Source organism: Elephantulus edwardii, unplaced genomic scaffold, assembly GCF_000299155.1.
Source record: "Elephantulus edwardii isolate Elephantulus edwardi_28Jun2011 unplaced genomic scaffold, EleEdw1.0 scaffold00013, whole genome shotgun sequence".
NCBI lineage: Eukaryota > Metazoa > Chordata > Mammalia > Macroscelidea > Macroscelididae > Elephantulus > Elephantulus edwardii.
This window is the reverse complement of record NW_006399763.1, coordinates 20,188,156-20,205,180: the sequence shown is the minus strand read 5'-3', so window position 1 is coordinate 20,205,180 and position 17,025 is coordinate 20,188,156. Positions and strand designations below refer to the sequence as shown.

The 17,025-nt window shown below is 36.6% G+C and overlaps 2 protein-coding genes and 1 pseudogene across 2 annotated transcripts in view; 2 read left to right on the top strand and 1 right to left on the bottom strand.

The window, feature by feature from the left end:
- KLHL32 (kelch-like family member 32) overlaps positions 1 to 3,243 on the top strand; it is a 327,282-nt gene extending 324,039 nt beyond the window's left edge. Inside the window, exon 9 of the mRNA XM_006881200.1 lies at positions 2,668 to 3,243. Within this exon, the coding sequence (XP_006881262.1) occupies positions 2,668 to 2,829 (162 nt within the window). The 3' untranslated portion in view covers positions 2,830 to 3,243. The remainder of the gene's footprint in view (positions 1 to 2,667) is intronic.
- On the top strand, positions 151 to 760 carry LOC102867211 (annotated as a pseudogene).
- A 6,688-nt stretch (positions 3,244 to 9,931) lies between the features above and the next one.
- The window catches only part of MMS22L (MMS22-like, DNA repair protein), a 171,441-nt gene continuing 164,347 nt past the window's right edge, over positions 9,932 to 17,025 (bottom strand). Inside the window, exons 22-24 of the mRNA XM_006881199.1 lie at positions 13,230 to 13,326; positions 11,749 to 11,916; positions 9,932 to 10,013 (exon numbers count right to left, since the gene is read on the bottom strand). Of these exons, the coding sequence (XP_006881261.1) occupies positions 9,932 to 10,013; positions 11,749 to 11,916; positions 13,230 to 13,326 (347 nt within the window). The remainder of the gene's footprint in view (positions 10,014 to 11,748; positions 11,917 to 13,229; positions 13,327 to 17,025) is intronic.

Genomic DNA, 17,025 nt, shown 5'->3' with positions numbered 1-17,025 from the left:
TTAGGGCTGTTGTACATAGGCTCGCTATGAGTCGCAAATGACTCGACGGCACATAACAACAACAACAACATATGTATATATCCTTCTGTGTGATTTACAGCCTCTGAAAACAATGTCACCTATGAGCTTTTTGTCACATTTACTGAAATAATGAAAACCATGCTCAGCAACCAGACTGTCAACATTCCAGAGGACGTCAACATTTTTCTGAAGGGCCACAGTTACTGTGAAAGTCCTGCAGGAAACCTTGCAGAGGGACTTCAATCACATCAATGTAGAACTCTGTCTCTTTGGAAAGAAGAGGCTTCCGGTTGATTAATGGTGTGGGAACAGAAAGGAATTGCCTATGGGTGCATACCATCTACAGCCATATACAGAACATGATTAAGGGTGTTAACACTGGATTTTTGGTACAAGATGAGGTCTGTGGATGCTCATTGCCCCATCAACGCTGTGATTCAGAAGAGTGGGTCTCTGGTTGAAATTTGAAACTTCTTAGGTGAAAAATATATTTGGAGGTTTCGAATAAGACTAGGTGTTGCTTGCTCAGTATCGCAAGCGAGTTAATTCTTGAAGGAAATGACATTGATCTTGTATCATTTTAGCTGCTTTGATTCAACAAGCTACAACAGGATTGAAAACAAGGATATCTGGAAATTTTTGCATGGTATCTATGTCAATGAAAAAGGAAGTTAAGCAGGCTGATGAAGAAATAGCTAATAGTTTTCCAGCTCCAGATATGATGCCAAATGAGTCCTAAGACACATCTGATTCTTGCAATAAAAGTCCATCTATTCATTGACGAAGAAGGAAAAAAAGCCAGCTATTTAGTTACAAATGGGCAGAAATGAGCTTTCTTGAGGACTTTTAGGTGGAGCTAACTAGTGGAGAATTGGATATTAGGTCTGGATTTTAGGAGTTCTAAATTCGGATTATACAACCTCACCTGCTGAAAGTGAGGACATGAAACATTTGCTGCAAAAGATCAACACCTACAGGCTTCAATATGTCTGTTTGAAAATCAAGAAAACAAAGCTCCTTACCACTGGACAAATAGGCAACATTATGATAGATTGAGAAAAATAGATGAAGTTGCCAATGACTACATCTTGGTCCTAGCAATCAGGAGACATACTGTATTGGTTAAGTCTGCTGTCAGAGAGCTCTCCAAAATACTGGGGTAATGATGTCAGTTTGGAGACTAAGGTTCATCTGATGCAGGTCAAGATTTTTTCAATCACTTGTTATACATCTGAGAAAGGACAATAAGGATGACAGAATTGATTTCTTTGAGCTGTGCTGTTGTAGAAGAATACTGACTATCCCATGGACTGCCAAAAGAACAAAATGGATAGTGCGGCCAGAACGTTCCCTGGAGGCAAAGATGAAGCTTCATCTCTCATACTTTTTGCATGTTGCTAGGAGACACTATTCCTTGGAACAGGACATCATGCTTGGAATGGTGGAGGGTCAGCAAAAGAGTGGAAGACCCCCAGTGAGATGGATCAACAGTGTCTGTTCTGCAGTATTGGGCTCATGTGTGTCAGATTATAAGGATGCCACAGGCTAAGACAAGGTTCAGATCTGTTGTTCATAGGGTTGCTATGAGTCATACTTGACAGTACCTAACAACAAAAAAGCAATGTCAGTCTAGAGACCAAAGTGTGCCTAATCTAGCCTATGGTCTTTGCAATTGTTATGCTTCACAAAGCTGAACAATGACTAAGGATGACAGAAGAATAGATACTTATGAATTGTGGTGCTGGAGAGGAGTCTAGAATATACCGTGGACTGCCAAGAAAACAAATAAGTCTGTTTTGGAGAAAGTGAAACCAATTTTCTCCTTGGAAGCTAGGATTACTTTGGGCACGTGGACAGGAGAGACTGGTCCTTGGAGAAGGACATCATGCTTGGACGGGTGGATAGGAAACTCTGGATGAGATGGATTGATACAGTAACTGAGGTAATGGGGGTTGGTGTGTCAGAATTAGTGAGACTGGCTCAGGACAGGGCAGGGTTCAGAGCTGCTGTACATAAGGTCACTACGGGTGTTGGTGGGGTGGGAATAAAGGCACAATAAAGAAAATTATACAACCTTTGGAGCAAAAAGACTATACTAGTACCTTGTGCTGCCAAATTTCAAAATAGGCCATATTGCTATAAAAAGGACCTCAAGCTCACCCTTCATTATCGTACACAATCACCTCTTCACTCTCTGGTAAACCTTTCTCAAAGTAGCCTTATTTTATCATGTCTTGAAGATTTGTAAGTTAACATGTATTGAGATTTTTAAGTCAGTTTGACACCACCATGTACTTACTTTAGGCAAGTGTCAGGTTATTTATATATTATTCATCTTCATTATTGAATGAAGATAATGTTGTCTGCCTCACCAGTATTGTGAACACTGAAGAATTATAAATAAATATATGTGCATGTCATATATATATATATATATACACCCACACATTTATGCACACACAAATATGCAGGTACTTATTTGGAAATTAAATTTTTTTTGTATTATACGAGTAGGAAAAAGAACAATGGCTAAGTATGGTCACAACATAAAGGAACTTGTTTAGATTCTCATTTATCTGTTTTTTTTTTTTTTAAAAAAGCCATATGCAGAAGTAATCTTTGACACACTGGTCTCTTCTTTTCTAGGTACTGGATGTAAGTAGGGAAGGCAAAGAAGAAGTATTCTATGGGCCTACACTTCCCTTTGCTTCCAATGGAATAGCAGCATGCTTTCTGCCAGCTCCTTATTTCACGTGCCCTAACCTTCAAACTCTACAAGTGCCTCATCACAGGATTGGCACCATCTGAACAGCCAATGCTCTGCTAACCTTTATCATGAACAAGGGCAAAATCAAAAGCTTGACTTTGGCTACTGGGCTCAGTGCTCCACAACTCATTCTCAATGCTTCCTTGTCTTGTTTTTCTAGGGTTTATGTTCAAATAAACATTAGCAAAAAAGAAACAATTTTTAAAAAAATGCTATTCACAACTCTGTTAAACTTATCAGTGTATGTCAAAATACATCATGTGTGACTTTGTGATGTACTTTAGTGATTACTGACTGACGTATTATTGTTCCAATGGTCTTTAGACATTCTTTGAACTTTTTCTAATCAGTGTTGTCTAAGATAAAATGACACTGTTGGTAATGCAACTTATTTCATACTAGTGGCATCAATAATCTTATAAAAATAACCTCAATACCTAATCCCTTCACTACTTGGGTCTGTAATTTTTCCTCTAGAAACTCATCATTATGACAATAAATGCTAAAATCACATTTTATTCAAAGTGATACCAATAATGAGAGTACACTAAAACAGCAACTGGAACACCAAGATTTTTGCTTTGCCTCGGTGATTGTGTATCATGGGGTCAAAGCTTGAGTTGACACGTTTTCTCATTGCTTAAGGAAGATCATTTCTGATTCTCAACTAAAAAAAATTAAAAAATAAAAAAATGTTGTGGTGAAGGGGCAACTCCACCCGCTGCTCCAGCAGTCCCCTCCCATGTCACTTACAGCCTCCAAAAACGTGCTGGAGGGCCAGCTACGATTGCATTCTACCCTGATGGCACAGTTGCATTTAAACTGTGTACTTCACAAAAGAGAAAAACAACAAAACAAAATCTCAATCCAAATTACAAGATACAGGGAGCTCTGGTAGGGTAAGTTCATACATACTGAGTTGTGTTGCTAAAACAAATTCACCACCAGCTCTGTAGGAGACGTTTGGGCAATCCTCTCATGATTTACAGCTTCAGAAATCCAATGGAGGCGTTCCCTGAGTCAGAGTTGACTTGATGCCAGTGAATTTGAGTTTTTACTATTTTTAAACTTTGTAAATGGACATAGATGTTCTTTCTGAAGTTTAAAAATGGGCAGGTAGAATATGGAAAACATGCTATGGGTTCATAATCTGAATAGTAGATCAAAGATATACTAATTAGGGAAAAAGGATTTCACCAAGCCAATAATCCCTACATTTGTACTAATCTTTGCCTCAAGTGATAACCCTCAATGTCCAAGTAATAAACATTTAAGTTGTTTAAATTTAATGATGTAATTTTAAAAGTTAAAAGAAAAATAGCCTCAAATTTTGTTACAATAAAGTAACAAAAGACTGGCATATAATTAAATGCAACAAAAGACTTGGCATATAATTAAACCTAAAATTAGTAGTTCCAATAAATTTTTCTATTTTGTTAAATGTATGTCAATCTTTAGCACTTGTAGAATTCTCTACATAACTAATACATATTTTATTATTTACATTTTTAATAAAGCATACAAACATTTTTTCAGGCTAGGTTTTCAGATTCATTTTTTCCACAACAAAAATAAAATTGGGTGGTGAATGTAAATTGAACAAATATGTAAGTTTTTATTTTTCCTTATTTCTTTTCAGGACCTGTTGCCTTTATTAAAAGAAAAAGCTTGACTCTTTTTCCACCCCTGGCCCATAATTTCCTCAGAAATCAGTTACCTTTTATAGGAAACTAATTTTATTCATGTATCCATTTTCCTAGTACTCAAAAGTGAATGACGAGCTTGGGTAAGGAAAAAAAAAATAAACTAGGAGTTTAGATTAAAAGCATATAAGCATATCTGAACCATTCTGAAAATCTGATATTGGCGACCGGTATCTGGAGTGCTAATAGAGATCCTCTTTATTGCCATCTAAGTGGACCTTTACAAATGCCCACCAAATATGGAAAATAGATGCCTGCACTTCAAAATCTTGATTCCTCCCCCCCCCCCCACCAGCGCTTTTATCTTATAAAGCCATTACAATCTGTTTGTATTTCTAGACTTCAGGGCTTCAGGTCTAGTGAAAAAAGTGAGATGACCTAGAAATAAGTTTGACTGACCCATAAAGGAAAATACAAACTAGTCATGATTATTAGGGAGCTCTGGTGGCCTAGTGGCAAGAAGTTTCACTGCAATCCTAGAGGTATGTGGTTCAAATCCACCAGATGCTCTGCTAGAGAAGGAGGGGAAATCTTCTCCTGTACCAGTCAGATCTGATTTGACGGTACACACATACAAAATAATAAAATTTTAAAAATAATTAGAATAAGACTAGTCTTGATTATTTGACATATAACTACCCATATAATACAAATCATCCTTTTTTTAAAAATTTTGTGTATATGTGTGTACCGTCAAATCAGATCTGACTGGTACAGGAAGAGATTGCCCCTCCTTCTCCAGCAGAGCATCTGGTGGATTCGAACTACATACCTCTGGGAATGCAGTGCAGCTTCTTGCCACTAGGCCACCAGAGCTCCCCATCATGTATTTTCAAATCCTTTCTTAGTGATCTTTGTAATTCACTCTAAGTATTACAGACTTGAATTGAGAATTTTTAAAATTGGGCACAGTGCTGAGGCATCCTTCACAGAATTCCAAACAACAGCTTAAAAAGGACATTTCTTCCATAAACAAATTCAGAATACTCAAATTATCAATACAAGGAAAAAAATCTAGAAACTCTTTCACATATGCACAATTCTACTGAAATGACTAAAATATCTATTTTCCATTTAAGAGAAATATGCCATGGGAATTAATTTTCAATTTTTACTCTTCAAAATGAAAAGTTATATTGTGCCTGTACTTCGATTATTAGCTTTCTCTGGATTTCTGTACGAAAAACTGAAGACTTTCAAACATCTAAACTGCACTTCAAGATTTTATTTCATTAAAAGGAAAAAAATGAAGGCAGTACAACACAGAACAGTAACCTTACTGTATAGAGAGATGCCAGCAAAGAGATGAATCCCTAAAATGATATCTAAGTAAAATGCAATAAAATTCCTTAGGCAAACTGGGTTATGATTATGGTATTACTTACACGTTTTCTCTTCATGTTTTCTTCACTGTTTAACTACATGTAGGTTATAGCTCCTTTAAAGGCAATAATGTAAAAATTATTTTAGAAAAGAGTATAAAAGCAACTGGAATAAAATACACCTGTTCTTCCAGGTAACATGGCTCATTTTTATTCTGGCTTTTGCAGAGTCAATTGGTCATAGAAAGGAAGGTGAATAATCCCATTCTAGGTCACAGGCACAGTCTAGGTAAAATATAAATATTTATTTTATAAACAAATACACAAGTGTGTATATATATGCATCTATTAGATCAAATAACTTACAAACATTAAGAATACCAAAATTGTTTAAAAGTACAATTTACATATAAATGCAATAAAATGCATAATTACCCATACACCAAAAACTTGGCTCAAGTTCAGTCTTTTGGTACCGAGTTTTTACAAGTGTCACAGAATGAAAATTCAAATGCCAAATCCTATTAAATATGTGAAAGAACATGTTATTTTGCTGGGTTCTCAAACCAATGTTGGTTCTCAAACCAATTGTTTTAACCAAACAAAGCATGTTTGCATACGATATTCTTGATTAATAAGACAGTATTTTTCATACTAACAGGAATAGGCAGCAAGAATTCAATTTTGGGAATGTAAAGTTTATGGTGAAATTTAGATGATTACTATCTTCTATCTTGGAAACATGGCTGTTTTGTTAATATATAGGATTTATGGAAGGCAGGTTTCCTGAAAGTTTTCTCAGTTGGAGAAATTTGTAAAAAATGTCATATACAGTATTTCTCTTAACAAAGAAGTAAAAGTAAGAACTGGCAAGTACTCTGAAGGTATAGTGAAAAAGTCCAAAGAAAATCCTTAAGAACAAAGTAGCCTTAAAAAATTGTGGTGAATCATTAGAGAAATAATGATTTGAAAATGTTAATGAAAACCAACAAATAGCCTAGATACCCACAAATTATTATTTTCTTCAAAATATGCTTTTGGAGAAAAGAAAATGTACTGGAGATTAAGATCTTATTACAAAAATCTTAAAGTACAAAACTATGTAATACAAATGAACTTAATAATGAGTAATTTTTGCACAAAGCCATCTTCCATGTCTTCTTTCTCTACTATGGAGATCTCCTAATTAAATGTTAATTAAATTGAAATTTAAATCATAACCAAATCAGAATACTTAATAAAGTCATTTCATCACTCTGTTGTCCTTCTCTTCCATACTGTTTGACATTTTATACAAATTATTTAGCTGAGATACTCCTGTATCCAAAATGAACATTTAAATTTTATTCCCATGTAAGTGCCTTAATGTCAAGTTTCTATAGGAAGATGATATTTTAGGTTGGAAAAGTGAATGAGGCCCAAAGTTTTAGAACAAATATTTCAATCAGCAAGTTCTCAGCTTGTAAGGAGATAAGCCTGGATGGAAAATGTAGCTTCCAATAGCACAAAAATCTTCCCTTGTCTGAAGCCAGTTGGTAAACAACATGAAGCCTTTTCACAGAAAACTTTTAAGAGGAAAGTAATATTTTAGGAATAGTATTTACTTAACTGTGTGTAAAATAAAGTACAGGAAAGGGGACCTAAGGCAGGAAGAAAGTGCATCTGGTGTTTAATAAAGTAGAGAGTTTATATGCAAGAAATTGAAAAGAGCCTGAGAGCCTGCACTGGTGAGCATCTGAAAATAGGGAAAAGACTCCAAAATGCCTCTAGAGTTTCTAAGTGACCTGGGAAAGGGGGGATTCACTAGGATGAACATTACAGCAGGAGCCAGTGTAAGATGGAATGTGCAGGGCAGTCTGCCACACTGACTTCAGATTTCAAGAGGTTTCGTCTATAGAGGCTTCTTGAGATACAGGTTTGTTACACCAAAAAATGTACTAATGATACTACTACTAATCAGTACACCACTGGAAAATGAAAGAAGAATGTGACGTTACTTTCAAGGTAATAACAGAAAAAGAGCAGTGTTCCTGTGAAAGGAAGGGAAAAAATGTAAACATCAGGTCAATGGACATGATGAAAAAGAACAGCTTACTCTGCAAAGGTGAAAGAAGCAGCCTCAGAACTGAATACAGAGAACGAATAGTGGAGAAAGTTAAGGAAGCAGATACACATCACTCAAAGTATGGAAATGAAAGAGGAGAAGACTGTACTTTAAAGAAAAGGGACAGAGTTATAAATCTTTGTTCTTCAATTAAGGAGTTACCTTTTTCAAATTTTCCTTGTACAAAAATTCATTTTAGATATATATTTACTGCTAATCAGTTTGTTCTCTGGGGGCTTTTTTTGTGACTGATTTGTTAGTACAAACCAGCTATTCTTAGAATGACTTGATATATACTCTAATACATGATTCGGTATATGAATCCCATATGGATTCATAAATGTTTCATACTCTAGGGAACAAGATTTCCAGAGATATCTACCAAGTTCCCTTGTTTAAAAAAAACCAAAACCACACCTCTTTAAAGGCATCACTATTTTTTAAAATAGATAAAACATCCTCAGTTGCTGAAACTTGTAGTTAAAGCATTACTAATTAAATAAATTGCTATGACAAAGGGGAAAATCCCCATTGCTAAGTGAGTCGTGCTAACCCACGGTGACCTGAGGCTGTGAATATTAACTCGTGCAAAGGGCTTCATCTCTTTCCCGTGGGAGCTGTTGGTGGATTCAAACTGCCGATCTTATTTTGAAGATAGCAAATGTGGTTTTTTTAAGAACATTAGAAAAAATGGACATTCATCTAGGACCTATCATTAGCAAAAGAGGAATAAAACTGAGGGGCCTGAGGGGCCTTTTTTTTCTTGTTTTGTTTAAAAATACCTCTTCTGTGCATGAATATCCTGGTAACAACATACAACTCCAAACACAAATCATTAAATATTTTCAGATACATCACCCCTTTGATTCTTAAAAGAATATTTTAATATACAAAAGAAATTACTATTCATTCTTTATGTTTTCTCCATAAAGAAAGCCTCGCTAAAAATGTCACAAGGCGAGCTGGGTGGATTCCCAGAGCTTGGACTGAAGCTCTTCTACCAAATGATGTTCATCACAAAAGCGAGGCAAAGACAAGGGTAATTAAATTGGTCAGATGAAATCGGTTTGGAAGGTAGGAGGGAGGTAACACTAACTGCTAAAGGAAATCAAACAAGTTCCCTGGGAATGTACAGGAAGATAAGAAACGAGGCCCTGACTGTTTAGCAAGAGACACATCAGCTGACTTCTTTGATGCTTCTGTTAATTTGTGATTTTAAAAAGTCCTGATTTTTTCTCCGGTGGCTCAGTCTCTATGAATTTCACTGCTATCCCACCAGGCAACATCAACATTCCTCTAAATTCATCAGCTGCTTCATAGGAGGAAGACTGGCAATCTCCTCCCCTGTGATTTGCAGCCTTGGAAACTTAAAGGAGGATCAGCTGCGAGGTGGTTCTGATTTGAAGGCAAGGAGCTGCCTCCACACATAGTATAAGAAACAAATCAAAGCACCTGGACGAGAGTCAGAACTGATTCATAGCTGACCCTCCAGAGGACTTTCAGAGGTTCTAAGTCTGACAGTAGGAAAAGGCTCATGTTTTTCCTGTGGATTCGAACCACCTGCCTCTGGGTTTAGGCAGTACAGCTCCTTACAGATGATGCCACCAAAGCTTTTAATATAAGAAAACAAATATAAGATCTTTCCTCCTGTTCCTATAAAAACCTAGAATAGGGTAGTTAGGTAATTTTGGGGGAGGGAAATAAAAAGTATTTTATTAAAACTTAAATTATCACAAATTAAGTTTCAAGGCAAGAAATATATAAAAATGAAAAAGAAAAAATTCATGAAGCAACCAGTACAAACCAAAGAAACACTTCCAGTTAGATAAATTTTCTTCAATTCCATGGAATCGATAACATAATTAACTAGCCTTTATTTCCCTATTTATATATTTTATATTTACAGATATAAGAAAAAAATCTTATGAAGTATTTTGTGATTGCATTTTACAATTAACAGAGTGGTGTGAAATAGCTTTAGATTGATATAATCAACAGACGAGGCACAAAATATTTAAATATTTTCATTTTCCAGTCTCTGCATCTCATCCTGTCCCATTTGTCCAAGGTGAGATAAAAGTTTGCTGTAGGCTTGCCTGTTTGAAAAAAGAAAAAATTGAAATAAAATATATTTAAAATATATTTATCACCACTTTTAAATCTGCAGCCCTCAGGCCTGGTTCAAATTGTTTTTCTGTCAAACATGCTTCTGGGTAGTATAGCACTAGTTTGGGCATTGCTATACAGAGGTAACTCGTGGTTGCTGTGAAGCTGAACACTGTGACACTGATGTGTCAAATGTGTTAATGGTTACCCATGGTGGACAGTGTTTGGTGGAACTCCCTGAATAATACAAGCCTGGAAGCAGGAGTGACATTCACTTCTGTAAATAGCTTGCTTCCAGAAACCCTACGAACAGTGCTCAGGCCTTTTGTTCATAGGGTCGCGATGAGTTGTCTACGACTCAATGGCACCTAACATCGACAACATCACCACTTTTATTCTTTTTCATTTAAATATTTACAAATTGCGAATTTACTTACCAATATATTTAAGACTTAGGCATTAGTTAAAAAAATGCTTTGTATATTTGTATATTGTGGGGGAAAAAAGACAAAAGACTAGGAGTCATTTGACACTTTCTTTAAAGTCTGATTTTTTTTAATATAAAGTGTGGGCAAACAGGCATTGAAGAGTTCATTAAGTACCTGAAATAATACTATGCTAGTTGGGAATGAAATATGCTAATTAATATTGCTAAGCAAAAAAATGTTTTGTTAAAACAGGAAAACTTCTGCCACATGTTGTTGTTGTTCTGCCACATACAAGTGTTAAAACAAAAATTCTATAACCATAAAACTGACTTGTACAAAAAAAAAATCCTCTTGTTTAACTTCTGAGGAGTAACAAAGTTTGAATACAAACCATTGTTTCTCCTATTAAGATGCACTGGTATTTCCTTGTATTGGGGATGGTGTATAGAGATATTGTGCCTATTTCATTGGTCTGAATACTATGTGATACTCTTGATACTCGGAACTTCAATATTAACCTTCTCTCATGGGCACTTCTGGCCAAATAAGGTGACTTGCTAGCAGACTGTTTCTCAACATACAGCTTACATAGATTCTTACATAGAGTCTATTCAGATTTGCTAGTTACATTTGAAGACCCCAGAGAAGCTAGATCTCACACATATACTATAAATCTCATACAAATACTATAAGTAAAATATTTTAGTGTGCATATTGACTCCACTCAAACAGTATTTTTAGGTTTTTAACACAACAATGGAATTATTCTAAATAATCCAACAATCTTCAGTGAAGTCATAAACGTCTTAGAAAAATAAGGCTTTATTACCTATTTTTACCAAAATCTATAATATCTAATTGACACTTTTCTAATTCACCAGATACGCATGAAGTCATTGACTTAACCTAATAATAAGCCTCAAAGGACATGTCATCATGGACTTTATATGAAAACTAGATATTCAAGATTCTGAAGTCCACTTTGCAAGGAGAAATACTGAGTATATCTTGAGCAACAACAGCACAAATGAAATAAACTACTTTATAAACACCGTTACTTTGAAAGGAACAATAAGCCAATGGTGTCAGTTCTGCAAAGGTTGTTGATAAGCTGTGTTTTCTTCCTGTCATTACTGAACTGGTAACAATCATAGTATTAACAGAATATTGTTCAATTCAAAATGAACACAACTGCCAAATTTTTGGGAATGAGAAAATAAGCCAATGCTATTAAAAAGAATGTAGGTTTTTATAATCATTGCTCAAAAAAAAAGTGTAATTAAATTGGTAAACATACCTTTGAGCAATATTTCTACCAAGGCCGCATTTCAGCTCGGAATCCTTCAGACACTGAGTAAGGGTAGAAATCAAGAGGATAACAACCTGTTGGTCCAGTGTTGCTACGGTTTCTAAGATGCTGTAAACCTGGTAACTGTATGTCATGCAATAATCCTGAATAAACTGCCTGAAAGCAAAACAAAGTATTTAAGATCACTTGGGGGACAATTCCTTGGACTGTATCTACAATGGCAGGCAATCAGCTATAACCTAAACCCAAGAAAGACTATTTCATGCAAGGTTGTAACTAGAATTTAAATGAGATATGAAGAAGGTATTTGTAACACTTTTAAAAAGAAATGATTCATTTCTGTTTGAGTCGTGACCATAGAGAAAGCAATGGCAGAAAAAAGGAGGTGAGTTGGAATCTTGAGTTGCTGGAAAGCAAGGAGACACTGTCTAAAACTAGGGCCTTTTTTAGTATTACATTCTGTTAACCTCCAAGTCTGGGAAGTAGTAGGTCCAGAAAAGACTACAGGGTGGGTGGGGTGTTGGAGAAATCAAGTTTTCAAAAATTATTTTTATAAAGAAAACAAGCTATTCAGATTATATTATGTTCTTTATCTAAAGACTTTGGCCTCCTAACCAAAACCAAATCCAGCTGCTATCCAGTCAACATTGACTCATAACAATCTAATATTCAGTTTCTGAGCCGATGAAGTTTTAACTCTGGAGGACTCTCCCTCATCTTTCTCCTGTGGAGTGGTTGGTCAGTTTGAACCACTGACTTCCGGGTTAGCAGCCCAAATTTGACTCTATAAGGACTTTATTTATAAGCAGGATGATATATTTTACCCCTAAAATTTTTATCCCATCTTCCACTCCATCTAAAAATGCTAACAATTGTGATAAAAAAAGTCTTTTCTGTTCCTTCCTGGGCCTTTACATTTTCAGAATCCAGTACTGCCAAGTGATCACAATTTAAATAAATAGGAAACACTTGACCAGTAGCAGTTATGAGATCAAAATTGTTACATTATAGCTCTAGCACAGAATGAAGAAAATGACCCTGTATTGGTAAAAACTGAGCAAGAAACATTAAAACCAAACCACATTCCTGTGCCTTCTGTGTCTGGATTCATCTCCAGTGAGGAAGAAAACCATGGACACGCACTTCTATGGAGGACCTGTCTAACACAGCGAGCAGGCTTGAGGGCCTCTGCACCTGTTTTCAAGACTCAAGCTTCTCACTTTTTTCCTCTCACCTACATGCAAGATTCTTCCTTGAGTCAGTTCCTTAGACTTACCTTTTTCTTTAGTTTTTTATCTCTTAATAACACAATACAATGTAACAATATTTGTGCCAAAAAATGCAATAACTGAAATACTATAAACAAGTAGTAACACATTATGTTTTGGATAATTAGTTATTTAAAAAACATGTTGGCTGTCAAGTGGCTGGCAAGAGTCTCCCTGCCAGTTGGCATATTTTCCAGTTACCTAAACACAGAAGTCAGCTGGGCAGCAGGTCCTCCTTCCGACCCCACTTGGCAGGTTTTTACCATGTACTGCAGGTTCTCTGTGGCCAGCCTTTTAACTAGGGGGGAAAAAAATTCTAGCATTACACATTGTGTCTGAATTGACCATCTGGATCCTCATTTTTAGGAACATTCTTGATTTAGAAAAAATATGTTGTTTTCTTATAAAGTATGTACATGCTTTTCTTAGTCTTCAGAGGAAAGGGTTTTGTATTTTTGTGTTAAAAAGTATATTACTCTCACCTTCTAACCAAATACATAAGTAGCAAAGTATTGTTGTTAGGTGCCTTTGGGTCAACTATGGCTAGGAGAAACCCTCTGAACAACTGATCAAAACCATGTCTCCACTATGCTCAAGCCCACTGTTATAGTCACCTTGTCAATCTATCTCATTGAGTGTCTTCCTCTCTTTCACAGGTCCGGCACTCTTATAAGCATTATGTCTTTTCCCAATGACAAGTGCCTCCTCACAAAAAGCCTAAAATACAGACCAAGTTTCATCATCCTGCTTTGAAGCAGTACCCTGGTTGCATTTCCTCCAAGACAGGAGGTGCAGGTTTGTTCTTTCAGCAGTCCAAATTATATTTAATACTCTTTTCCATAACCACAATTCAAAGGTTTCAATTCTTCTTCAGTCTACCTCACTCACTGTCTAACTTTTAAAGCTTTTTACAGTTCTGTATTGTTTGGGATTCATTAAGTAGATGGAAAAGAGTGCTATTTCCTGGAATAAGAAATTTTCAAACAGCAAGAGCACTAACATAGAACTAACATAGAAGCAAGCTCTTCAGGTCTTCGTTTCAGAAACAAGGTTGTGTCATCTGCATAACGCAGGTTGTTGATGAGGCTTCCTCCAATCCTGATGCCACATTCCTCCCGAATTTTCTGTTCTCCATACAGACTGAAATGGTATGGAGACAAGACACATCCCTGACGTACTCCTTTCCTGATTTTGAACCATGTAGTGTTTCCTTGTTGTGTTCTAAGGACTGCTTCCTGGCCCAAGTATAGGTTTCACACCAGCACAAACAAGTTTCTGGATTCCCATTCTCCTCTAGTTTAGCCACAAGCTGTTATGATCTATATAGTCAAATGCTTTTGCATAGTCAATGAAATTGACATTCCTCTGCTACTCTCTGCTTTCAGCCAAGATCCATCTTACTTAAATTGGCTATGATATCCCTAGTGCCATCATCTCTTCTAAATCCAGCTTATATTTCTGGAAGTTCTTCACCAAAGTACTGTTCCAGTAATTTCTGTGTGACCTCCAGCAGGATTTTGCTAGTGTGTGATATCAGTGATACTGTTCGATAATTTCCACGCTCTGTCAGAGCACTTGTTTTTAGAATGGGAATAAACATGGATCTCTTCCAGTCAGTTGGCCATGTGGCTGTCCTCCAGATTTCTTGGCCCAGAGATGCATCTGTATGTCTTCATTAGTGTTTCTTTATAGTAACTATGAAACTATGATTCTTTCAAATGTGTTCCTTTGTTAAAAGACTGTTTTGGTTATACCTTGCTTTTATTCAGATTGTCAATTTGTACACATTTTTTTCAGAGTCTGGCAGGGATTATGCCAAATCCATAGATCAATTTGGGAAGTTACTGCCATCTTAACAATACAAAGTCTTCTAATCCATTAACATTTTTTTGATTTAATCTTTTATATTTCTTTCAACACTGTTTCACAGATTTCAGTGTATAAATCTAGCATTTTCTTTGGCTAATTTTCCCCCAAGTGTTTTATTTCTTTTGATGTTATTGCAGTGGAACTGTTTTCTCAATTGCACATTCAGATTTTAATCCACCCTGTACCTTGCAACTTGGTTCAACTTGTTTATGACTCTAATAGTAAAAGTAGAGTACTTGGGATCGTGTCATCTGTAAATAGATACAATCTGACACAGGGGGAATTTTACTGTGATATGAACTTCATTATTTTTTGTTTTACAAGAGATGAAAGAAAGAGAGGATCAGGTAGGGAGGGAGGGATGGAGGGATATATCACTAAGGAAAAGCTAGAAGCAGTGTGTCCTTTGAGTCCAGGGTCTCTAGTGTAAGAACTTTCTGGAACTAGGATAAGATTGTTGCTAAGACATACAGTGATCTCTATAGGACACTAGGCCTATCTGTGGAAATGATGTAAGGTTCTTCTTCTAGAACTGGTGCTCGAGAGGAATTTGAATGTGGATTTCAAAACATGTATATACATGGTATACAAGGAGAAAAGACTGAAACTACTTCATCTTACTTGGATCCATAATCAATATACTTGGAGACTATTGCACTGTGAAAAGTCTGTAGTCAGGAACCTTTCCAAATTACTGAGGAGCAATATGTCAGTATGAGGACTAAAGGACATGTTAAGCAGACCATAGTCTTTTCAGTCATTTGCTATGCATCTGAGAGCTGGACAATGACTAAGGACAATAGGAAAAGAATTGATAGCTTTGAGCTGTGTTGTTGGTTAAGAGTATTGAAGATCCCATGAACTGCGAAAAGAACAAATATGCTTTGGGCAAGGTGCAGTCAGAGTGCTTCTTGGAGGCAAAGATGAAGCTTCATTTCACATGCTTTGGGCATGCTAATAGGAGATGTTATTCCTTGGAGATGGACATCATTCTCGGGAAGGAAGAGAGATGGCAAAGGAGAGAAGACTCTCAGCAAGGAGGACTGACAATGTGAGTGTAACTACGGCCTGAAAGTGTCAGAGATTGTGAGGACGGCACAAGATAGCACAAGGTTCAGATTGGTTGTTCATAGGGTCCCTATGAGCTGTACTTGACTCAATGGCACCTATCAATAACATAGAACCCAAGACAGAATTTGTATTAGGACTGAGATACTGCTCTAACAGGTTATCTAAAATGGAGAAACAGCTTTAATTGGATAACAGGGAGTGTCTGGAATAGTTTCAGGTGCCTACCAATAAAAAACCAGATTGCCTTGAAGATACTTATGGTGTTAAGGGTTATTGTTCAAAATGGCTTTCTCAGCCACTGAGTTAGACTTTGTCACATGAATGGGCAGGGACATGCAAATAGGGCATGTTAACTTATCCACAAAGGATTGATTAGTCTCACCAATTCACACGGGGATTGGCCTGTTTTGCCCCTGAATTAAGTGAATCCAGCAGTAGAACTGGAGAATCTCAGTGCCAGCAAAGCAGCAGCAAGAGAACGCAGCACATCCTTCAGGGCCAGAGATTCTTGCTCTGTTTAGATCACGGTCTATGGGAGCAGCAGCCAGAGCAACCAACAGCCAAGAACTAGAGACCTGACATGAGACAGGGCTGACCTGGGGCCTGCTATGCCACAGAACAGGAGCTGAGAGTATTTTGTCCAAGTTTATTGGTAGATTAGGGTGAAGGGAAAGCCATAATTGGCAGGGCTAAGTGTTGAGAGCCATGAGGCTGAAGGATGTACATTATTTCAGAAGCCATCTTGAGTGACTCTACTCTGGTACTAAACTGAATTATAGCCTTTTGACTTTCTTAATATAGTGCTGTGTGCTCTGTGAGCTATTGTAGCAGAGTTTGGACACAGTAAAGAAGTAATATTGGTGTGAGTAGAAATACTGGAATGAACAGAAAGATGTGTGGGAGCACAGCATACATGTCTGCAATCATAGGAATTGGTTTTGTGTTGTTGATGGGGACAGTTCCCGTTTGTGGCATTGGTAAAGGGCAGATATGTTGTCCTCACACAGACCTTGCTCTTTTTAGATACTGCTGGTGAAATTACAGGGAAAAAAGGCTA